The 24,175-nt window shown below is 37.8% G+C and overlaps 2 protein-coding genes across 3 annotated transcripts; one reads left to right on the top strand and one right to left on the bottom strand.

Annotated features, from left to right (window-relative positions):
• The first annotated feature begins 183 nt into the window (after nucleotides 1-183).
• On the top strand, nucleotides 184-6,915 carry psmc2 (proteasome 26S subunit, ATPase 2). Its single transcript, XM_038287212.1, has 12 exons — nucleotides 184-354; nucleotides 633-670; nucleotides 782-863; nucleotides 2,592-2,691; nucleotides 4,145-4,276; nucleotides 4,380-4,452; nucleotides 4,562-4,657; nucleotides 5,560-5,724; nucleotides 5,823-5,910; nucleotides 6,002-6,204; nucleotides 6,291-6,387; nucleotides 6,657-6,915. Exons 1-12 carry the CDS (start codon nucleotides 285-287, stop codon nucleotides 6,812-6,814), a joined length of 1,302 nt encoding a protein of 433 aa, XP_038143140.1. The 5' UTR covers nucleotides 184-284; the 3' UTR covers nucleotides 6,815-6,915.
• On the bottom strand, nucleotides 6,880-23,597 carry slc26a5 (solute carrier family 26 member 5). Of its 2 annotated transcripts, none has more exons than XM_038287208.1 (18): nucleotides 23,438-23,597; nucleotides 22,806-23,113; nucleotides 21,444-21,583; nucleotides 21,109-21,219; nucleotides 15,083-15,264; nucleotides 14,742-14,906; nucleotides 14,424-14,659; nucleotides 14,162-14,309; nucleotides 13,641-13,754; nucleotides 13,438-13,515; nucleotides 13,254-13,349; nucleotides 11,637-11,743; nucleotides 9,810-9,879; nucleotides 9,640-9,732; nucleotides 9,466-9,570; nucleotides 9,011-9,223; nucleotides 8,849-8,903; nucleotides 6,880-7,543 (listed from the first exon to the last, which is right to left on the bottom strand). In XM_038287208.1, the coding sequence occupies exons 2-18, from the start codon at nucleotides 22,970-22,972 to the stop codon at nucleotides 7,401-7,403; spliced, it is 2,223 nt and encodes a 740-aa protein (XP_038143136.1). In that variant the 5' UTR covers nucleotides 22,973-23,113; nucleotides 23,438-23,597; the 3' UTR covers nucleotides 6,880-7,400. The 2 variants fall into 2 exon arrangements, with proteins under 2 accessions (XP_038143136.1, XP_038143137.1); XM_038287209.1 differs by having other exon boundaries at nucleotides 22,806-23,087.
• Nucleotides 23,598-24,175: the final 578 nt, after the last annotated feature.

Here is a 24,175-nt window from a genome sequence, read left to right as displayed (position 1 = left end):
GCTGTTTAAGCATATTTATTATTTATTATTTCCCAACTCAATATATTAATAAACGACAAGAAAACTAATTCACGTATAAGGTGTATAATTAAATATGTATTTGTGTAGACAATTTAATGCCTTGATATAGCTTTCATAATCCGGGTTGAGAGTATCCTCAATATAATTCCGACCTGTACTTCCGGTAGGCAGCGGAACTCGAAAGCTGCTGCGTAATTGTAAGGTTTAGCTGCTGGAGCGAGCCAATTTTCCTCTGACACAAACATTTTCTTACTTTATTAAATATGCCGGATTACCTGGGAGAGGACCAGAGGAAGACCAAGGAAGAGGAAAAGGATGACGGACCCATTCGAGGTTTATAATACTTACGCTTATTTGCATGTTTTTAAAACAAGTCAGGTAACGTCGAACTTAGCTAGGTTAGCCAACATTAGCTTAGCTTATAGAAAAAAAGACAGGATACCCAAACCTCAGCTAAGACACTTATTCTTCTTGTTATTAAGTCATTAAATATGTTTGTCCGATCAAAAAGTGAAGCTTTTAAAAATTTTGTTGTTTACTGTTATAAGCAACACCAGCTTCCTCGTTCTGAATGCAAACTCATCCTTTTTTTTCCCCCTTTTTAACTTCAGCTCTGGATGAAGGCGACATCGCTTTGCTCAAAACATATGTGAGTACCAATCAACAAACGATCTTAAACATCGATCGTTTTGGTGTTATTAAGGTTTGGAGAACATTTGGGGTACTCAATTTGATTTTAACTGTGTGTGTGGGTCGACAGGGTCAAAGTACTTACTCCAGACAGATCAAACAGGTGGAGGATGACATTCAGCAGCTTCTCAAAAAAATCAACGAGTTGACAGGTAAACAATGGCTCTGGATTCCTATGGGGTATATAATGAATAAAGCTAAACTTGTCAGAATGGCTTTGATTGAAATGACCCTCGATTTTATTCTGTTGTTATTTCTAAAAAAAATAAAAAATAATAATAATAATAACACAATAATATACCACAGTGTTTAAAGATACCCATAAGCATAGAAATTTCATAAGCAAACATTATTCACACACAACCAGATCTAACTTTCTAGGTGCAGGAAAACAAATCAAACTGCTATAACCATACCATATATTAATACTTGTATCATATTTTCAATGTATTAAAAAAAACCCGATTATTATTATTGATGATGTTGATGATACTATAAAGATGTATTAGGTGTTTGATCAGTTTTATGGATACAAAAAAGACTAAATAATCTAAAGAAAGTTGTGCAGACACACAAAATAATTACACTTGTGAATCATTGTGATTATAAGGTATTGCCAAAAGTATTTGCTCACCCATCCAAATTATTGCAATCGGATGTTCCAATCACTCACATGGCCACAGGTGTATAAAATCAAACACCTAGGCATGCAGACTGTTGTTAGAAACATTTGTGAATGATTGGAGCTCTGTGAATTCCAGTGTGGAACTGTGATGGGATGCTACCTGTGCGACAAATCCAAGGGAATGTGAGCTGTATCATGAGAAAATGTGTCGTGTTTGGACAGGACAGCATCTTGGCAACAAAGCTATAGGCCAATTTAACTGGGATTTAGCCAGCGGATGCTGAAGGACACAGTGCGGCATGTTCGCCAACTTGCAGAGAGAATCACTGCAGAATCACAGTGGTAAAGTGTAAAGCATGCCACCAGAGCAGTCCAGAGTAGTAGAGTGTTTCCTGGAGGGATGAATCACAATTTTCCCATCTGAAAATCTGATAGACGAGACTGGGTTTGCCAGGAGAGTGGTGCTTGTCTGAGTTCATTGGGCCAAGTGTAAAGTATGGTGGAGGGGGGATTATGGTGTGGGGTTGTTTTTCAGGAGCTTGGCTTAGCCCCTTACTTCTAAATGCTTCAGCATACCAAGACATTTTGGACAATTGCTCCCAACTTTGTGGGAACAGTTTGCTGTCCGCTTCCTCTTCCAACTTCACTGACCAGCAGAGCACAAAGCAAGGTCCATAAAGACATGGATGACCGAGTCAGGTGTGGATGAAATTGACTAAACTGCACAGAGTCTTGAACTCAACCCAATAGAAAAAAAAGTGAATTAGAGCAGAGACTGGAGAGCTAGGCATACATCCAACATCAGTGTGTGACCTCAGAAATGTGTTTCTGGAAGAATGGTCAAAAATTCCTATAAACATTCTCCTCTATGGGTTAGGAATGAGAAGTCAATTAAGCTCACGTGAGTCAAGGCAGGTGAGGGGATACTTTTGGCAGTTTTGTCCTGCTTTCTTCACTGGCAAAAAAAATCTATATACTGTATACAAGAAATGGCAGCTGCTAGTCCATTATCGTCAAACATCTACACAGACAGTGCTTACGTAAAGAGCATCTGCTGGTTTCTTAGAGACTTAGGAAAAGTTTATTGTAATTTTTTTTATACACAGACTGTATACTAAATTAAATGTTGATGCATACAGCTTTTCAGCAGTGAAGGAGCAGCTTACAACAGTGACATGAACATGTTCATTTATAAAGTGCATTTATTAATAGCAAGAGGTTTAGGTTCGAAGCTGAATCATTATTTATTTGATAGGCATTAAGGAGTCGGACACAGGCCTGGCTCCACCAGCGCTCTGGGATCTGGCTGCTGACAAACAGACTCTTCAGAGCGAACAGCCACTCCAGGTTGCAAGGCAAGTAATCATACTTTAATATTTAACATTGAACCGTTTAAATTTCCAAACAGAATGACATTTAAGAACCAGAAATGTCATTAGATCCATATATTTTTTTTTAGCTTTAAAATGTTTTATTTCCTACATTCTAGAAGAAATCTGTGCTTCTTTTTATTGAAACTTCGTGTTTTCCCAAATATAACCCTGTAAATCTTGTAAACTGATTGTCTTAACCACTAAACACTGAAAAATAAACAAAAACAGGTTTGAATATTTAAATTGGTTATTGGTATCATTTGTGATGCATTTCCATGCGATCTATTATAGAGTTTCTGTTCCCTATACTTGTTTGATTGTCTGAATCAGGATCTCTCAAAACAAAAATGTTCCACTAATGATGTAGAGGTCTCAAAAACTCAAATGTGATAATAAATAAGTTGTGTTTTATTTAAAGGTCATGTACAGGTCTGGATCTAAATGACTTCTCTTTAGCTGGGCTCAGTATAAAATGTCTCTTTGGATTTAAAGCTTGCTAACCACTGCCATAGAGGTTGAGCAGCAGTCTGTGCGACCGGTTTAGATATTACAAATGTCAGAATTGAACTCCTTATTTATTTTATTTGAAGTGTATTAGCCATGTTGGATTTTACTGTCATAATTGGTGAGAAGCTTTTTGTTTTCCAGGTTAACATTTTTACTTTAGTGTGTTTTTTTTAAATAAATATTACATTCAGGAAGTGTAGAAACTGGATTTCCAAGCACAAATGTAACTCAATAAGTTGACTATCTCATAGTTTTGATTAAGAAAGTCATTAAATACTCATCCATTGGCAGATGTGTCAGAAGTATTCATGTTTATTACTCAAGTAGAATCAACTTTAGCTTTTTACCCAAGTAAAAATGTAAAAGTACCATTTATCCATCTATAAAACTACTTAAAGTATAAAAGTAATTCAGAATAAAATGTGAAGAACAGGTGCTTTAAACCTTATACTGGCTACTGCACTATCCTATTAGGATTAACATTCTTCTACAATTCTGGATGATAATTCCCTTATACTTAGTTTTATAACTAATGGCAATAGAGTCAAATTTTACTTTGCATCATGAAAAACTATTTATTTTGGTATGTGGTGAACAACAAGTTGGGGCAGCACCGAGTCCAACAGCAAAGAACATGTCTGGATGAAGCAAATCGTTTTGATAGTTTTAATTTTTTATTTTGTTTTAATAGCAACCGGCCATAATGAAAATGAGCTTAAATGACACAAAACTAATGAATCTATTTTTAAAATGTAAGGATGAAAAAGTAGAGATAATTGCTAAAAATGTAAGGAGTGGTAAGGTAACGAAGTATTTGTACTTTGTTAATTGACACCTCTGTCCAGTTTTGTAGTAATCTCTTAAAAAGGGGACTTGATGTAAATAAAGTGGCTAAAATTTTCTGTGTTTTTTTTTTTGGTTTAAATAGATGCACAAAGATCATTAATGCCGACTCGGAGGATCCCAAATATATCATCAATGTGAAACAGTTTGCTAAGTTTGTGGTGGACCTGAGTGACCAGGTGGCTCCAACTGACATTGAGGAGGGCATGAGAGTTGGGTGAGGCTGCCAAGATACTTTAAATAATTCATTGACGATGACAAACTGACTTCTTTCTCCCCCAAAATAACAAACCTGCTGAATATTCCGTCTGCGTCTTCAGGGTTGACAGGAACAAGTACCAGATCCACATTCCTCTGCCTCCAAAAATCGACCCCACTGTCACTATGATGCAGGTATAAGTTTAGGACACGGTCAAATAATATTGTTTAAAAGTAATAATTTTGAAAATAAAGGTCAGTAAAAGTAGATCTTGTTGTTTAATGATTCTGTGGGTGGCTGCAGGTGGAGGAGAAGCCTGATGTGACTTACAGTGATGTGGGTGGATGTAAAGAGCAGATTGAGAAGCTGAGAGAAGTGGTTGAAACTCCGTTGCTCCACGTAAGTATTGATAACTGCAGAAATAAACCCCCTCCTTCCTGTCTTAGACATATTTTACCTTTGTGGCACTTAATGTTGAGGAATAGACCTTTTAGGCAAACATGGAAAGAATAAAATGTATTTGTTTGTAGGTTATTTTTAAGCTCTAGTGGCCTTTATTGTGTTATTTTCAAAAGTATGGAGACAGGGAAGTGGGTTAGAAGAGAGGGGAGAGACATTCGGGAAAGGTCAGCACCCAAACCTGCGGCAGCTGGTGTATGGGTCATGTGATCTACCTCCATACCGTAGCAGGACCCCATAAAAACTGATTTATATCAGAAAAAAGGTTTATATTAGTGAAATAAAAGCTCAGACTGACTAAAGTATATCTCTTTTTCTTGAATGAACCAAATAGTCTCACATTTTTTATTTCTTGGTGTCAGATTTGGGTGGGAAATGATAAAATTTTACTTTTTGATGTATTTTATGGTTAGAAAGCAGTTTTGGAGAAGCTTATGAGTTTCCCAAATAAATATAACATCGTAAATAAGTATACCAGAGGATGAAACGATAACGATAATTTTAAATGCGTTTTTATTATGAAGTTGCTGAAAAGCAAACTGTAACCCAAGTTTAACCACATTTTTAAACACTTTTATATTTTTTGATGCTCTAATGCAATGTTCTGCAACTTTTACAACCCTGGCTCCCATTTTAGAGCCAGAAGAACTGAAGAAACAGTTTAATTTTACAATATCCACCCTAAGATGTTTGTTTTTTCTTATCTCACATTTTTAAGAGGCATTGGATTTCCATGAAAAATACGTTCTTTTTAACATTAAAAACTTTCATATTCTTGGAGCTAATTGGATCAGGCTTCTTTTTTTTTTGTTTACCATTTGTCTTTCCCCTCATCTCACCAGCCTGAAAGGTTTGTGAACCTGGGAATTGAGCCCCCTAAAGGTGTGCTGCTCTTTGGGCCCCCTGGTACTGGAAAGACCCTCTGTGCTCGTGCTGTCGCCAACCGCACTGATGCCTGCTTCATCAGAGTCATTGGATCAGAGTTGGTACAGAAGTATGTCGGAGAGGTAAGCTCATTGGTCAAAGGAAAGGCTGGAGATAAAACTGTACATGCAGATGTTTTTAATCGCAAACTTCTCTTTTTTTTTGTTTCTTTGCTTTACAGGGAGCCAGGATGGTCCGAGAGCTGTTTGAAATGGCCAGGACCAAAAAGGCTTGTCTGATCTTCTTTGATGAAATTGATGCCATTGGAGGTAAACCGTTCTTAACCGATCTGTGCAGAAAACTGCTTTTGAAACTTAAATTAATTTGGTGCTGAATTCTTTTAATTTCCCCTTTAAATAGGCGCTCGTTTTGATGACGGTGCTGGGGGAGACAATGAGGTCCAGAGGACTATGCTGGAGCTCATCAACCAATTAGATGGCTTCGACCCTCGAGGCAACATCAAAGTTCTGATGGCCACTAACAGACCAGACACTTTGGACCCGGCTCTGATGAGACCTGGACGTCTGGACAGGAAGATAGAGTTCAGTCTGCCTGACCTGGAGGTGACTGACAAACGTTTACTATATGAATTAAAGCAACCATGAAGCGTTTCATTGCTTTTATTAATCTTTTATTTGTTGTGTTGCAGGGACGCACCCATATATTTAAGATCCATGCCCGTTCTATGAGTGTGGAGAGAGACATTCGCTTTGAGCTTTTGGCTCGCCTCTGTCCCAACAGCACCGGTAAGGCTGGCACCGCAGTCAGTGTCTAAAAGCCAGTCTACATGTTTTTTTTTCTTACTTTGCTTAGATTAATCTAATTAGCTCTTGATTGGGTAAGATTTCCTGGATGACCATGATGTCTGAGGTATGCAGTGGCACTCAGTGGCCAGCAGAGGGCGGTGTAATCTTTATATAGAAACTCAGTTTAGACCAAATGCAGACGTTTCTTGTAAAACTAACAGCTACAAAATTCTATAAAATTGATGTGAAATACTTTGATTATTCATCAGGTGCCGAGATCCGCAGTGTGTGCACAGAGGCAGGCATGTTCGCCATCAGGGCTCGCAGGAAGATCGCCACAGAGAAAGACTTCCTGGAGGCTGTGAACAAGGTCATCAAATCCTACGCCAAGTTCAGCGCCACCCCCAGATACATGACCTACAACTGAGCAAAATGTTTGCGTTTTCTGATTTGGTGTTTCGCCGTCTGAATACAAAAGTCAAACATGTAGTGTTTTTGTTTTCAAGTAAAAATAACGTTTATTCCAGATTTAAGTCTCATTTCTTTTACAGTCATTACATTAAAATATTCCCACAAATGTTGAAATGCAGTAACAGACAAACACAAGGGATCAGTTTTGATAATCTCCACCTTAAATACACATTAAACCTGGTAATAACGATACAATGGCAGTCAGTAACCTTGGATGATATATATCAGCATGACGATGAGATGCTCACTTTGACAAACCCCATCAGACGTCTTTTTTTTTTGGTTCTTCTTTGGAAAAACACAGCAGCAAGTCTGAAGTAACCCTGAACTACAAAAGTTGATAAAAGTGCAACTTTTTGTACTCCTTTTCTGTGGATCACTAAGATGATACAGAGGGATAATGCTTAGTGAACTACACAGATCTGAGATGGTCAAAGCTATAGAGAATACAAAAAGCTTCTACCTGTGCTATAAAAAAACTAAACGTTCAATATGAACCACTGTTAACTGATGAGTTCACAGCCTGTTGGACTCTTCCAGGTTCAGGCTTCGGTCGAAGCAGCGGGTGCTCTGGATCTAGTGTTCTGACAGTGCAGGACTGCATCGTGGACAGTGGGGAACACCATGTCTGTGGAAAACTCCCCTGTGAAAAACTGGAGCGCGTCCAGCTCTTCCAGTACGCTTCCTTAAAGAAACAAAAGGGAAGCGTAAAATACCAAAACTAGAATATTAGTTATACATGTTAGCAGTTACAACCATAAGCAAAACTACTAATACATTCATGTTTAGTTAGAAACACTCAGGTAAGATATAAAACTTCATCAGATAAAATCAATGTAATTAATATGGGACCACTTATGTAATCAATTAAATTATGGCTAGTATACACTAGCCCCATTTACACTACCCCCTGAAAACCGATCTTTGCAGCGTTCAGATCAAGCTTGGATCATATATTCCAGCCGAGCTTGATTCCTTACCACATTTTATGTTTACACGTCAAACAAGCACGGTTCCTCGCCTCTTAGTCAGGATCAACAGTACTAGTGCTCTCTAGTATGAAAACTTTGTGATTATGTTTTGTTCCGTCCAACATCGCCTGGACGAGCGTTTTTTACCACGCTCTTTTGAAACCATTTAAAAAAAATGTAGCGATGACAAAATTTCGATTATTTAAAGTTCTTCCTCTGCTTTGTGGCGGTTGTCAAGCAACTTACTGATGTGAATTACCGCCACCTAGTGGGAGCTGACTGTATATTGTAGATGACGCGGTCTGCTCATGCGCCCTACTGTTGAACTAGCTTAGCGCAGTTCAGTTGTGTCTGGCACTGTCCGGTTCAGTTTGCCTGCCATTTACACTCAACAGTTATCTAGGTTACCGTGCTCTCGCCACAGTTTCATAAGGGTAGTGTAAATGGGGCTTATGGCTTCTCCATGGACTACATTAGGAAATCAAATATCCTAATTAAAATCATTACCTTTAGATCAGTCCAAAGTCTTAGAAAAATATTCCTGAATCTGAACCAGAAATTCAATCTATTGCTGCTGAAGAGTTGATTTATCCTCCGTATATTTACAGTGTGGAATCCCTAACCATTGCAGGGTTTAAATGATGCAAGGACCTCATCGCAATTTAAATATCCTAAAACATAACTGCAATGAAACTGGTCCTAATAAAAGGCCATGCAGAATCCCACATATTAAAACATCATCTATTTGTCTTGTAAAACAGCTAAACTACATTGTGCAGTATGGAGAAGCTTGGGTTAAGAACATTGTTCAAGTGGATAAATGTAAGCATACTGACATAGTAGCAAAGAACGAGCTCAAGTTCATGCTCAGCTGTGCAAAGCTGGTAGATAAAGCAGGTCACGCTCTTCAGATTTTATTTATAAAATAAAAAGTTTGACAAGAGACTTTTACTTTCTTACTCAAGTTCACAAAGAGTTAAAAGAAAATACAGATAATTAGATTAATCCTTATTACTTACTGTTGCAGCCAGCGATGACCACCCTAACATCCACTGCTGCATATTCCCTAATGACCTGCAGATGGACACAGTTCAGTGTTAAAAGAATGATGTGTCACAGTAAGGCATGGAGCTGAAATAATGAAAATTTTATTTTAAAAGGGAAGCAGAAGGAAAAAGGACCTGTTTGATGGCTTTGGCTCCTACAGAATCAATAAAGCTGGCACTGGTCCAGTCCAGGATGATGGAATGGACGGAGCTGAGAAGCTCGAGGAAGATCGTCTCCTCAGAAATCGATTCGCGATGTTTGTCCTCCAGCTCGCCGTTTCTCACTCCCTGCACCTCGTTGCTCTGAGGCGAGACCTCATGTGTCACATTCTCCGTCTGATCCTTGTACTAAAGACAATCATGGCTTTCAGTCAAGGCATAAAAAGTTCACATAATCAGCTTTATGTTAATCCAAATGCTTTCATACTATAGTTTTTAACGTCAAGGCCACACAAACAGATAGAGGTCAACTTCAGATAGTTTTTACTTCACTGAGAAACTTACACAAAGCCCAGCTTGAAGCCGGAACATGCTTTATAGTCTGTTTACACTGCAAACAAAGCAGACCAGGAAAAGAAGATCCAACACACCTTTGCACAAATCTTCAGAGGGGAGTTTTGCTCCTTGTTTTCCTTCTCCTTCTGTTTTCTTCTAGCTTTCTGTGCAGCCTGCAGCCCCTCCGGGTTCACTCCCGTCTGTAGAGACAGAAGAAATGTATAAACCTGCCTGGAAACCCCTTGTTTGCATATAGCAGATTGGATTACCTTTTCTTTGACTTTATTCACATAAAGGTCGCTGTTAGCAAAGTAGATGGGGGAGTTGGAGTGGAAAATCTTAATCCCCTCGTATTCAGATGCCTGGAAAAAAAAAAAAAAATCTGAAATAAGACAAACATATGTGTGAGGGAAAGGAGTGCCTCCTCTACTTAACCCACCTCTTCGTAGTCGTCCACATCGTAATACAGTCCTGTGTTTGTGACGTGACCCAGGATGGACGTTTTGGGGCTAGAAGACAGAAAAAACACTTTTAAAGAGTAATTTTTCAAGCCTAATACTCTTTAGGCTTAAAAAAACAAACCACAAAGAGATTTTCCATTATATTTCCATACTGCAACCACCATTAATAAAAACAGTGTTGAGAACTTTCTAATGCCAGATGCTAGAAAGCCACCAAAAAGTGAGAATTTTACTCCTCTACAGTTAAAATCAAATAAACAACAATACATGTCATAATTTAAAATACTACGACTAAAAAGTATTAATCTAACTGAGAAATTCCATTTATCTTCATAAAAAAAAACAACATCTGCTTTCTAAAAACCCTAAATACCAGCACCTCACAATGTATGAAACATGATCAAAAGTCCTTCTCAAATGCATCTGAAAGATCTAAAAAACTAAGAGATATTGAACACTGAATTAAGCTGAAATTAATCGAACTTTCCCCATTTAATAACTTTTGTTTAAATTGTGCCTACAATATATTAAAATTGTTTTTTAATCATGTAAACAGTGGTTCATATTGCTGAAGTGTGTAATTTTAAACATCTAAATCATTATGACTGATGTTCTTGTAGCAGGACTGAACTGTGGCGAATAAAAATATGTAATAAAAAATCATCAGTGATAAAAAAAATATATATATTTACTGATTGAGGATAAAGATTTCCAGTGGATGCAGGCTCTTCAAATTATAAAGATTTCCCCCCCCCCGAAATTCTAAAGAACTACATTTGTGTTGTTGTTTTTTTTTACTTTCCATAACATTGTTGCTATTTATAGCAACACTTTTATGCATTTAGATTGGAGGTCAAAATAATATGGTCAGAACTTTGTTTAATAAAGTATTTAATAATTTATTATAGTTTTTTAATCTTTAGTAGTTGAGGTTCTACAGCAGGATCTATGTTTTATTTGCTCTCATTCACCTCCACCTTTCCACAGCTGTACTGGTGGTGATGTCAGAGGAATATAGAAACAGCACAGCCTCTAAAAGTAATTATAACTTCATCTAATAGGTAAGCAAGAGATCCCTGGAAGAACGTCTTAGTTTGTAAGCAGATCAGAGCAGAGGAACAGATAGCTGCTTTCTGTGGTGGAAAGTGGCGGAAGGTAAGTGGAAATGAATTTCGAGACCGTGACAAGACCAAGAAAATATAAGATGTTTCTCAGGATGTGTACTTGTGCATTCTCGTGTACTCATGAAACGTCATCAGCTGAGGACATGAGAGTATGCATCAGAGCAGACTTGTCCATTCTCAAGATTAACAGCTGTCCCACCATGCACCACGACAGCAGCAGCTTCCAGTGGAATGCTCTGTGCAAATAATCATTCCCCGACTAAATGAAAAATGTACGAATTTATTATTATCTAGAGGCTATTAATAACAGGAGGTGAAATGCAGCTCCAGACGAGTCAAACGTGTGGTGACGTCACAAGAACGCTTCTGTTCCAATTGACCCATATTTACGTTGTGTGCTCCCGTTCTCCCCGAGTTTATACTTTCCTATGTTCTTGTCAAGAACATACTTGATGAGGACACAAGTTTTAAACTCAAATCAAATCTATTATCTATATTTTCAGCTAATCAAAGGAAGACTTTTTCCGACTCAATCCTGCTCACATCAAAAAGTAATCTTTCCATATTCTTTTCCCATCGTGATAATGTCACGATGAAATAATGTGCATGCATGTTTAAAATCCCATAATTGGATTGAAATAAATAATTGGATTGAAATAAAGCAGAAGCAGAGAGCTGTACCTCTGGGTCCTGTAGATGACAGTTATTATGGCGAAGGCGATGGCTGCCAGGAGGCCGTAATCCAGACCCAACAGCACAGACGCAATGAAGGACACTAGCCAAATGGCCTAGGATGGACAAAAAGAACATTGCATTATGAAATGATCTAGGGGATCTTAAAGAACACTATTTCTATCTTTTTATTAAATCAAAACATTTCAGTAATTTAATAAAAAAGTGGAAATCATAGATTTATTGTCCTAAATTTTATAGTTTGAGGTCGGGGTGCCCCATTTTAAAATTGTAAATCAGTTTCATATTAGCCAATAAGTTCAACTAATTTATAGATTTTTATGTGATTAAATTGTTGAATATTCTTATGTCAGTTTTTCTTAGCGCTGGGCAATAAAACAATGATAAAGGGTACAATAGACAACTGATCGATCTATAATTTCACAGATCCAGAACACCAAAGGGGAGATGAAGGCTTTAGCTTCAAAATCTCTTACAGCAAAGCAACATTAAGTTTAAGGTTAAGTTTAAATAGGGTAAGAGTTATAATTTAGATTTCACTTTTTTCATGCAAATAGGTGCAAATAATAATAATTATTATTATTATGGATAGTGACTGATGCTTAAACACAGTCCCAGTTGTTCTCATACCTATTGTTTTTCCCCTTTAAGTAATACCACAAGCTTTCGCACAATTAAACATTTAGCTAATATTATATCAGGTCAATAACAGTATTGGGTAGGAAACGAAAAAGACTTGCATTCCTTTAAAATTATATCTGCTGGGTCTCTATCAAGTCAATTCCATAAAAAACTACTGTCTTAAATCAGCATTGATTCATATAATTGTGTATTCATAAAATGGCCACACCAAAATATTTAAAATTCAAATTAATTTAAAAATAAAAAGCCAGACGTAATTTATATTTGAAAACATTAAGAAAATTCTAAATGACTGAATATAAATACCTAGAATAACTAACTGCACCTCATCAGTACATCAATAAATGACATGGTTACTTTTTGTATTAGACGCATATAAATGTACTTTTTACATAAAATTCATTCAATTTTTTTTTACTTCTTAAATGAAGAGAAGCTTTTACCCCAAACCACATAAAAACTAACAATTCAGGTTTTAAAATGCTTTCCACCCAATATTTACACTTAATTTTTATATTTTAAATCCAGAGCTATTTACAGCTGAGAGCATCACAGAAGTCACATAACTTTGACCAATAATAGATTCGGAACAAGGCGATTATATCGCGTTTATTGCCGTCTACAAGATCTACAAGCAACCTGAAGGCACAGGGGTCGGAAAACCATAATTGACATTATTATGATCCGTGTTCCTCAATCTGTGCTCACAAGAGGGAATTAAATATTGATTTTGATAGAAACAGCTTTACAAAGGGAAGGGTAGAGCATTGTTGTCATAGTAACAAACACTCTGACCAATTTGTGGGTAATTTGAGAGGAGAAAGACTGACGTCCGCTGTGTTTGACATGAAAGTTTTAGTTTCTGCTCTCAAAATGAATCGATTGTTAAAGAAAAAAGAAAACACGGTCAGTCCTCAGCTCTGCAGCCAGACGCCATTTTTTCAATGCAAATGAAAAACTGACCAGTTCGATCTTGCTGGTCCTCCACAAAGAGGGAATATCTCGGAACTGTTTGAACATCCCAATCAAGTTGACTATGATAATAGCTGCAAGTGCCGTCTGAAAAACAGAAGAAGAAAAAAAAGAATCTGATCAATGTTATTTCCTACAGAGAAAAATAAAATAATGTTATAATGACTATACGTACTTGAGGGAGCGGCTGGAAGACAAAACCAACGGCCAACACAACCAGCAGCACTACGAGAGACGACAGCAAGCCTGCGATCTGAGTGAAAACACACCAAGAGGGAAGCTTGTAAACGTTATCCGTCGCACTGCTAATGGCTTTATTGCACCAATATAGTTTATCCAGACTGCTGATGCTCCGGAGTGTGAGAGCTTTTTTCTCACCTGTGTCTTTCCTCCTGTGCTTTCCTGCACTAAACTCCTCGACATGGACGAGGTGATGGCAAAGGTGTGGAAGAAGGAGCCTGTGAAGTTGCAGACGCCGAGGGCGATCAGCTCCTGAGTGTCCAGCAATCAGATGTTAAACATCAAGAGGTAGTCGTTAGGACCAGAGGTTATAAATACAGATCATAAAAACCAATCGATCTAGAAACACATATCAGTCTTATCAGGTCAAAGCAGCTTCTGGTGACTGACATAGTATTCCTAAACTAAAGATATTTATCTACTCAAGCAAGATAAGGAATAAAAGGTTGCTGCTGAAAATAAGGGAGCTTAAATAGATTAGAAAGTTGGGTGGAAGGAAGAAAAAAGGGTGTTCTAAAAAGCTACCTTTGTTTGCTGTAAATAATAGTCAACCATTTACCTAAATAAACACATGAAATGTATAAATCTGGGTGTAATGGGGGAAAAACTAAACGAAAAGTATTGGATGCAATGCAATTAGAAGAAACCCCACTCCTCACCTGGTTGCCGTCCACACTATAGCCATGCTTTAAGGCAAAGGTCTTTGCTAGTGAGATGCCCATTGAGAAGCCGACGATGGCTACAGCGAACGCATCTGGGATCAAGTTTGGAAGCAGAGAGAAATCCGGGACGGCAGGAGCGCGGAGCCTAGGAACACATGCAAACTCTCAGAGTGCAACGACTTTAGAGTCCAGATGTTATGAAAGTTTCATCTACAATCTGCTATTTGGGCCTCAAATAGATCAATAAAAAGCAGCTTACCCTGATGGTATCTCCCCAACGATCCCCACGCCGTGTTTTTGTGCAAGGGATAAACCATAAGAGACCCCGGTTGACACAATAACCACCATAATCTCTCCAGGGATGGGAACAGGCAGCTTCTTCTTGAAACGCTCATTGAGGACTTTGATCCCGTACAGAAACACCATGCAAGCGAGGCCCAGGAGAACCGTGGGGACATTCGTGTTGGCGATTTCACTGAAGACTGCCGTAACGCTCTACAGCAGCAACAACAACACAGCTTGTAAAAAAAAAAAGGGTATTTAAACTAAGTTTTTTCCTCCGACCTTTTAGACTCACATATAAAGCAGAGAGGGGCCCAGAAAAACGCTTGGTTTTCACTCCCAGCAGGTACTTCAGCTGGGAGATGACGACGTGCACGGCAGCTGCTGTGGTAAAGCCTCGCACCAGAGGCTCTGTGAGGTAGATCGCCACAAAGCCAAACCTGAGAAGACCGAATACAAACTGAAAGAGAAAAGGGAAAAAAAAAAAAAAAAGGAAGTAGTTAGTGTAATAAAGTAAAGGCTTTGTTTGAAATGAAAACATGTAAATCCAGATGATTCAGCCCCCTGCTTTGGGTAAACACACATTTTTTGAGCGTGAGAAACCTTCGCCCCTTACTCCCTCCCTCTGTTACTAACCTGGATGATTCCCACCATGGTGGTGAGCACCACGGCCACCTGGACTCTCCTAGCTTGGAGAGCCTCCTCATCATAGACCACAGACGAGTTGGAGCCATTGATGTGGGGGAGAAGAAACAAATTCTCTGGGGCTTCCCTCACAGCAACGCCCCCGATCATCAGACTCACCACAGCAAAGGTGCCTGCAGGTCAGAAACAGAACATTTCAACAAAGGCCTCCTCTGTCCTCCAGCCCTCCAGGTGAGACCAAAAAAAACACCCTGAACTGAAACTCCGGTGGAGAATTTACTGTCCTGCTGGCAGCATCTAAATGTCCTCTGACTTAGACCAGATTGCGCTGGTTTGAGCTGAACATCCCGTAGGGTGAAAGAAAGCTGTGTGAAAGGCCACAAGCTGCTTTAGGACCAGTTTCCATTTAAACAGGGAGAAACATTTACCAAGAGAACAAAGAAAAGAATAAATTATCCTAAAATGAAACAAAGAGGTACAAAAAATGCCATTTAAATGCTGAAAATAATCACAGAACAGCTGCAGAGCTGCTAAAAGCATCTTGTCAAAAAAAATTTAAACGATCAAATCTCAATAAGAGAAAAGCTCTCTCTCTATTCATAACATATATATTCTCTTTATCAGATCTACAGATTAGATAAGATAAATACAGCTTTATGCAAGATCTTATTAAAACCTGGCATAAGTTCTCAGGTAAACACTGGGGGCACCACAATGAGGGGAGGTATATTTGAAACAAATTTAAAACAAATACTCCATGATCCAGTCTTTATTATGATAACAATGGGTCAAAGTGGACGTGGTGCATTAAAGGTATGGAGAACGATCATTTATTTCCGGGTGGATCATCATCCTCCTAATTATAGATCATTCTGGTGATATGTTTACGTAAGGCCGTCCTACATGCTAATCCCGTTAGCTATCTTTTTTTGCGCATGCGCACTTTCAGGCGTATATCTGTGGTGAGCTCCAGTTTCAGACATTCATTGAAGCTCACCTTTCTCACCGCGGTTCTTTGAAAATGGCTGATGGTCGTAAGAGAAAAAGCGTCTATGAAGTGTATGAGAAGAAAAGAAAGCTCTCAGAAGAGGCAGAGAGAGAGCATGACCAACGGAGAGCAAAAAGCAGTGATCATCTGTCCGAACAGTCAGTTAACTAAGTTCACTATAAAGTTCATTATATAGTCCCCACTCTATATAGTGATTGAGAGATTCACAGGTTAGGGCAGACGTTCGGGTACAGGGTTGGGCATGTGCTTTTCTTTAAAAAGTGTAGAGGGGCGGTCTTTGCAAAAATTAGCGAAAATCCTCCACTATACCTTTAACAAAAAATCTCATCTAAATTATAAACTTTTTAAGAATCACTAAAAATATCTTTTCCTTCCGCTACACATTAAGGATACTTTTAAAGTCTGTCAGAGCAGAGGAAAAGCATTTTGAGAGCAAGATCTTGATGCAGTTTTAGCGATACCAAAGAATTTCCTCTTTGTCACTATGGGCTTAAAGTGAAGTTTAAAGTGTACTACCGTAGAATTAGCTGCACCTCTACAGCCTATGACTGTAGGTGAAAATACCAGAACCTCCAAAAGGATTCCCACTGCTAAATCAATGATCCAGCTGAAAGGACGCCAACCTTCACCATACTAAAACAAGTCCACATAATATGGAAGTACGTAGTTGGAAAGGAAATGTGGTTGAATTTTAAAATAAAGTTTTTTTGTACAAGTTGTTTTACTTTTTAGTGAAACAATTTTTCCTTTATACTGTTAAAATCCTTTTAAACCCAGCTTAGAGATGCACCTATCCGATACCTGGATCAGATATCAGGGATTGGATGTCAGAGATCCAATCCAGTGCACTTCACATAGAACTATTATTTCCTTTCTTTTGGCTGCTTATCTGTTAATAAACAATATTAAATACATTTATACCTGTGTTTATTTGATACCTCTTAACAATATTTATGTAGCGGATAAAGCCTTTAATCACATGGTAATATATATGTTTGATTCATTTAACAGTTGAATCGGATCTGTATCGGCTAATGTGCTCAGCTCATGTATTGGGTCGGACTGGAAAAAAACTGGATTGGTGCATCTCTAATATTGCTTAAAGTGTCCTAATATGACTCAAAAATAATCCTTTAAAGCTTTAAAGAAGCTTTACAAAAATGTAATTGTCATATCTACTGGTGTTTTGTGAAAACGGATGATGATGTTTAACCTGCATAACCAAATAAATATGTTTTTATTCCTATTTGCTTGTGATAAAAAATTAAATATATTTCTAATGACAGTTATTTTGCTTAACCAATGTGGCTCCAGCCACAGTCTCCATGTGACTTTTCATGTTTGACCACATCTTAATCTTCAGGTTCATTTAGTGATAAACATTGTAGATAAAGTGAGCCTGTTTCACAGCATTCAAATCTAAACCCAAAAAAAAAAAAAAAAAAAAATGAACACTAAAAGCTTTTTAAACTAAAACAATAAAGAAAAACACTTTTTTTTAACCGATACTGACTTTTCTACCCGTACATAATCCTACAAAGAACCACGGTGGTGGTAGTATCATGCTATGTGGATAGCTGGGAGATGGAAGGAGGTTCTTGTAAATACATGAGATAAAATTGTGGTAAGCAACTGACGCAGAGTTTTAGCCTAAAGCAGTAAAACGGCTCTAAGAATTAAATCTAAATCGTTTAGATCAAAGGCTCTTCATACGTTGGAATGATTCATTCAAAGTTAAGACAAGATTTCAAGTAAGAATCCTTAAAATGACGTTCAGAGTTGTTATTATGAAACAGTTTTAAGGATCCAAAGTGTTCTGATGAGCAAAGCTGATAGACTTACCCCCTAAAGTTTTAAAAAGTATTGATTGATGTTGGTTGAAAAGTGTGGAAAAAGTTCCAGAGATCTGAATAATAAAGCGCTGAATAAGCTAAACACAAATGTATCAGGTTTGCACGTAGACGTTATGTAAAACATCTACCTTATCACCAGCTCGGCCTGTTATCAGAGCCGCCGTTGTACAAACCCAAACATTCAGGAACGTCCTGCACCTGAGCTCCCTTTATTTTAAGGCCTTGGGCCTCTGCAGCCGCTTCCCGTACAGGACTACAGGGGTTATGAACTTCAAGTAAACACGTGGATCCAACAGAGTGGCTTGCGGTGAAGGCCACCCACTTTTGAACGGCTGCCCAGTTTACCCCCCACCCCCTCCATGCCATCCAGATTTAGAAGTATCATTATCACACCACGCTGCTCGTCAGGGGAAACGTTGAGCAGACGGAGTGCAGCCTCTTCCTGTTTTGAATTATAGCCCTTTCCTCTTCAAAAGGTTATGACGCTCATTTCTCAGCAGATATGCGACATGGCTCCGCCTCTCAAAGGAAGAAGTACAGATGAGTACCACATTGTGGTCGACGACACATAACAGTGGCTACAACTGCTACGGTTGAACTAAAGCGGTTCTTCCTCATCTTTGATCACGTGATCCATGAACAGAACCCAGCCTGGAAAACATCAAGCTCCCTTGCAGAGTGCAGCTTTCATGTACCAGCACCCAGCACTGGATTAGCTTAGGAAGCCTGCCAACATGCATGAGGTGGATAAAACACAAGATTCTCTTCTCCAAAAAAGATTTCACAACTGTCCTGTTAAATATTTTTCTTTAGCACTAAAAGGCAGCTTTCCAAGAAATATCTTTTTCCTTGTTTAGTCGGATTTTATTTGTGTGCTTTTAGTCATTATTTAGCTTTAAAAGTTCAAATGTGGACAAAGCTCTCTTCTCTGAAAAGTATCAATACTAACTCTGTATTCAGATGCAGTTCTAATTTGTTATAGTATCAATACTAAATACAAGTGCTTTTTGCATATTTTTGCGATTGTTCGTTTTATATTTCTAGATATATTGTCCAGTTGTGTTATATTTTGGTCTTATTTCTTTATTTATTCAAATAAGAGAATCACAGATTCTGTTGTGATTGAAAAAAAAGGCTAGCTTTTTATGTTAATATGTTTTTAAGCATTTAATTATTTTGCATTTTTAAATAGTAATGTGAAAACCCTAACTTGGACATGATGATGTAGGCAATTGTCTTTTAAAGGTGAAAATGGAAACTTTAACATTGATTGTTTTAATCTAAGAGTGAAAAAGGTAACAGAATGAAATAAGAAAGAATGGGAAAAGATTTGCTACATAGGTATAATCATTTATGTTTTATTTTTGTGTATTTTGAAAATAAAACTGTGAGAGTTAGATGTTCTGATTTGGTTTTAGGAACGGTTTGTCTCCTCTGAGCTTAAAATGAAACGCACTAGAGCTTTATTAATCCCAGTCACCCTATCTCATTCTGGATGAGCTCAGAAGATTTTCTACCCAGGAGGGTAAAAGAGTCGCTGCAGAATTTTTAAAAACTGCTTTAGAGCCTCTTCAGGACCTGAAAATAAAATTCAAAAAGGATCAAAATCAGATGTTAAAAACCACCTGGGTTGAACTTTCCCAACATTAAAGAGCTAAAGGTTAACTGTAGCATGTTTACGCTTTTACTCAATAAGGTTTTCTGAATGAGATTCAAGCTGTTAAAAAAAAAAAACACGTTTATGAAGCAGATACCTACTTTTTAAGAGAAAAAATTTGTACTTTTTTTGTGTGAAGGGAAACTTTTTCCAATAAATAACACATCTTGTGCGGGGGAAAAAATTGCTAACTTAAAAAGTGGAGCCTAACCTTGAGCTACTATAGCTGTAATAAAAAAAAAATACATTAACTGGAACCTCAGAATTCCTTCCAACAGGAAACTTTTGTGCCAGAATTGTGTGGTTTTTTTTTTTTTGCAATCTGTTAAAGGAGATAAAGAAATGTGAATGAAATAACTGATAACTTTCCTTTTTATTAAAGCTTAGTTAAAGTGGCTTAGGTTATCCTGAGGTATCTCTATAGTTATGCTGCTATAGGCTTAGACTGCTGGAGGACATAGGGACCCCTTTTCATCAATCTGTTTCATTCTATCTCTATTCTCCAACTCTGCAGAATTTCTTAGTTCAATCTATAACAATATGCCCTCTCTGCTTTTTCCTCATAGTAGCTTCATCTGGTCTGTTCCTGTTTGGCTGTGACTCCATCGTGGAGAGAAATAGCAGCTGTGCTGCTGCCATCAACACCTTTGTTTATAGATGTTGGAGCTTGGCCTATTGGCCTACTACAGTGTAGTCCTGTTTCTCTGACTGTGACTAACTGTATGTGCTGTCTTTCATTCTCTGACGTGAGAGCTGGCTCGGAGCTCGTCTGTCTGGCTATTTTTCCTGGATGGGGCCGCCTGTGGAGCAGATTCCCAGTTGCCTTTTGTATCTCTGCTTCTTACTGTATGTCTGTTACTGTCAACAAGAACCCCAGTCAGCCTCAGCAGTTGGCCGCTCACACAGACTCTGGTTCTGCTGGAGATTTCTTCTTCTTAAAAGGAAGTTTTTCCTCTCCACTGTTGCTACGAGCATTCTTGGTGTGAGGAATTGCCTTCGAGTCAATGAGTCGATGCAATCAACTGGCTTTCCATAGATATAAAACTTTGAATCAGTCGGACTGTGTGATCTGGTTGAATTGTCGCTGTAAAATGCCTTGAGATGATGTGTTGTCAATTGGTGCTATATAAATAAAATGACCTGAAAATTTTGCTGCCTTAAAACAGTAAGTGAACAATTAAACAAATGGAAACAAGTAAAGATTTATTATAGCAATATTCTAAAAGAAAAAAAAGTGATCAAACTAATTAATTAGGAGCTGGGGTTAGGTGGGGAATGTTGTTGAACTATTTATTTTATCAGTTTGATCAGGCTATAATAATAAAAAAAAAAAATCGACACAACTACGAGAAAGCTGCAGAGCGTCAATCAGTTGTCGTGTAAACTTTCCCCATCTGTGTTTATGATCCCACAGAGCTGAGTTTAGCAACATAGAACGTTTTTGTGACACTGAGATTCATGACTCAGCAGAAAAAGGTTCCTTGATATGACGTCTTACCCATGGAAATATGTCTGGACGTGCCAAAGAAAGTGTAGAGAAGAACGGGGTAGAACGAGGAGTATAGACCATAAACTGGAGGCACTGCAGCAAGAAGGGCATAGGCCAGACCTGTGGAGCAGACCAAGATAAATAAGAAAAAAAAATGAGAGATTTCACCACACAGTTCAACGATCTGATTGCTTCACTGTGTCAAACCCACAGAGAGTGAAAAAATAAAGACAGCATGAAGCTAAAGGCAGGCCGCGTATCCCGCAGTCGTGTCCTGACATGTTTTTAACTCCTAACTAGTTCCAGATGAGTAGAGTAGCTCTACGAGCTGCAGGGGGACTAACCTTGTGGGAGCTGCACGACTCCTGTACTGAGACCTGAGATCACATCTGAAAAAAGGTACTGCTTCACGGGGTAGGATGGCAGCCATGTCAGAATGGGAAGGAAACTCAAAGCTACCGCTTTGGCCCTGGCAGAAGAACACCTATAAAACAAGACAGACATTTGTGGTGTTATCCAACAGTTCTTTAGCCAAAATAAACTAAGTGCATCCAAAAAAAATATATTTCATTCATCATGTGAAGAAAAGCAGATACCAACCTGCTTTTAAACCCTTTATTAAATATTAATTTAACCTCCATCATTAAACAAAACGTGGTTCATTTAGTCACACGCAAGCGGATTGTTGCCAGATATTATCAAACAAACAGAAACTACCTTAAATAAAACCTGCCTGGCAGCAATGTTTTTGAATCTAAAAGATAAGATTGCTATTATTAAATTGGAGCTAAACCCATTCATCATGAATAATCAATTATTGAAATAATCATCAACTAATTTAGTAAGCTCATTCAAAATGTAACAAGAAGAAGGTAAATCGATATGGAGGCTTTTTTTTTTTCCTTTTTAAATCAAAAACTTTAGCTATATGTTCTTGATGTTTAAACTAAATGATCTGAAACATTTATGTTTTTAAAACAAAAAAGTTGAAATCCGTAACTGGACAAGTACCTTTTATCTGATACATTAGCCTTTCAGAAATACGAAAGAGGATTAGGGCCACTGAAAAAAAAAAGTTAACTGATTTTTAAATTTTATTTAGAGAAAAGAATTCTTCTGATTTTTTTCCCCCTCAGAATTATGATTTTTTTTTTTTCCCTCAGAATTCTGATTTTTTTCCCCCACAGCATTCTGACTTTTTTTCCTCAGATTTCTGTCTTTTTTCTAAGAATTCTGACTGTAATCTCAGAATTCAGAGATTAAAGTCAGAATTCTGACTTTTTTCTCTCAGATTTCTGTCTTTTTTTTTTCAAATTTCTGTCTTTTTTTTTCAAATTTCTGTCTTTTTTTTTTTCAAATTTCTGTCTTTTTTTTTTTCAAATTTCTGTCTTTTTTTCAAATTTCTGTCTTTTTTTGTCTCAGAATTCTGACTTTAATCTCAGAATACTGACTTTTGTTTCTCAGATTTCTGTCTTTTTTCCCCAGATTTCTGACTTTAATCTCAGAATTCTGACTTTAATCTCAGAATTCTGACTTTAATTTAATCTCAGAATTCTGACTTTAATCTCAGAATTCTGACTTTTTCCCATATTAAACTGAAATAATATTTAAAAATCAGTTAACTTTCTTTAATCAGTGGCCCTAAGCCTCTTCTGAACAGAAACACTTAGCCATCAGGATAAGTCCTAAAGACTAAACTGACTCACTTGAACTTGTCTTTGAGCTTCTGGCAGCATGTGCTGGATTCCTCTTTGCGATGGAGGAGCTGAGTCCGGAGGAAAGCCTCATCATAGACCGGACGATCCACCCTGAGCATCAGCTGGGAGCCTGGATCCACCGCATCCTCCTGAACAGACACATCCTGGGGCTCCATAGAGAGGGAGAAATGGCTCACAGTAGAGAGGAAGTCACTTCTGTGTCTCCTGGCTTTTATACTATCCCACTGTTGTCTCCTCTGTCATCACCGAAACTCGAATATCTTCATTCCTCTGTGTAGAAACAATGCAGATCTTTTCTGAAAGTCAACATGACAGGACAAAACGTGAAAGGTGGAGCCAATTTAAAAAGCGCCAAGGCAATGAGCTGGACAGATAAGACACGTTGAAGTTTGGGACCACAACCAGGAAGGCTGTTTTGCTAGTTAACTCGCTTTCTCTCGTTTAATAAAGCCATTAATGTGATGTCAAAATGGGGCATTTGCATTTTGATCTAAACAAGCTAGCCACTTTGACACAAACGCCTACAGGTGCGGGTAGTAGTACTAGCTCCTACCTCTGTGATAAAAAGAAGAGTTAACTGTCAACCTTCAAAGCTAACATGAAGGAGGTCTGCCTCTTACCTCCTGCTTCTTCCTGTCGGGATGCTGCCGACTGAAGGAGAAGAAGAGTTTATGAAGCGACCTCTGTCGTTACTCGTTAACCAGAGGGACGCTCCCTGGAGCGGCAGCAAACAACTGCTGCTACTGACTGTAAGCAGGCAGAGATAGGAAGCGCTGAACAGATGAGTGACTCTGTCGCGAAATTGTTGAGTAGCATGAGAACGCATGCGCTGTTTTTCCCACACTTGAAGGTTAAACAATGCCACGTTATGTCAGAATTTCAACTTGTAAAATCATGATTATTACTTTAAATCCTGTAATTATGACTCTGAATTTCATAATTATGACTTTCTATTTGGCTTTTTTTAAATAATTTCATGTGGCAGAAATGGGCTTCCATAGTTTCTCACACTTGAAGGTTAAAAAAATGCCACGTTATGTCAGAATTTCAACTTGTAAAATAATAATTATTACTTTAAATCCCATAATAATGACTCTGAATTTCATAATTATGATTTTCTATTTGGCTTTTTTTTATTATTTTATGTGGCAGAAACGGGCTTCCATAGTTTTCTCACACTTGAAGGTTAAAAAATGCCACGTTATGTCAGAATTTCAACTTGTAAAATAATTATTATTACTTTAAATCCTATAATTATGACTTTGAATTTCATAATTATGACTTTCTATTTTTAATTTTTTTTAGCTTCATGTGGTGCAAGAGGGCTTCCGTAGTTTTTCCACACTTGAAGGTTGAAA

The sequence above is a fragment of the Cyprinodon tularosa genome, unplaced genomic scaffold (assembly GCF_016077235.1).
Source record: "Cyprinodon tularosa strain WSP-4 unplaced genomic scaffold, ASM1607723v1 ctg237, whole genome shotgun sequence".
Lineage (NCBI taxonomy): Eukaryota > Metazoa > Chordata > Actinopteri > Cyprinodontiformes > Cyprinodontidae > Cyprinodon > Cyprinodon tularosa.
This window is presented reverse-complemented; position numbering and strand designations above follow the sequence as displayed.

What these genes read in the sequence shown, in the direction of transcription:
- psmc2 (XM_038287212.1), top strand. Translation starts at nt 285, where the DNA reads ATGCCGGATTACCTGGGAGAGGACCAGAGGAAGACCAAGGAAGAGGAA. An exon ending in GAGGAGGGCATGAGAGTTGG is followed by an intron (nt 4,277 to 4,379) that starts GTGAGGCTGCCA and finishes CTGCGTCTTCAG; the next exon opens with GGTTGACAGGAACAAGTACC. An exon ending in CCTCTGTCCCAACAGCACCG is followed by an intron (nt 6,388 to 6,656) that starts GTAAGGCTGGCA and finishes ATTATTCATCAG; the next exon opens with GTGCCGAGATCCGCAGTGTG.
- slc26a5 (XM_038287208.1), bottom strand. Translation starts at nt 22,972, where the DNA reads ATGGAGCCCCAGGATGTGTCTGTTCAGGAGGATGCGGTGGATCCAGGC. An exon ending in AGTCGTGCAGCTCCCACAAG is followed by an intron (nt 21,220 to 21,443) that starts GTTAGTCCCCCT and finishes TCTGCTCCACAG; the next exon opens with GTCTGGCCTATGCCCTTCTT. An exon ending in TCTTCCAGCCGCTCCCTCAA is followed by an intron (nt 13,350 to 13,437) that starts GTACGTATAGTC and finishes TCTGTTTTTCAG; the next exon opens with ACGGCACTTGCAGCTATTAT.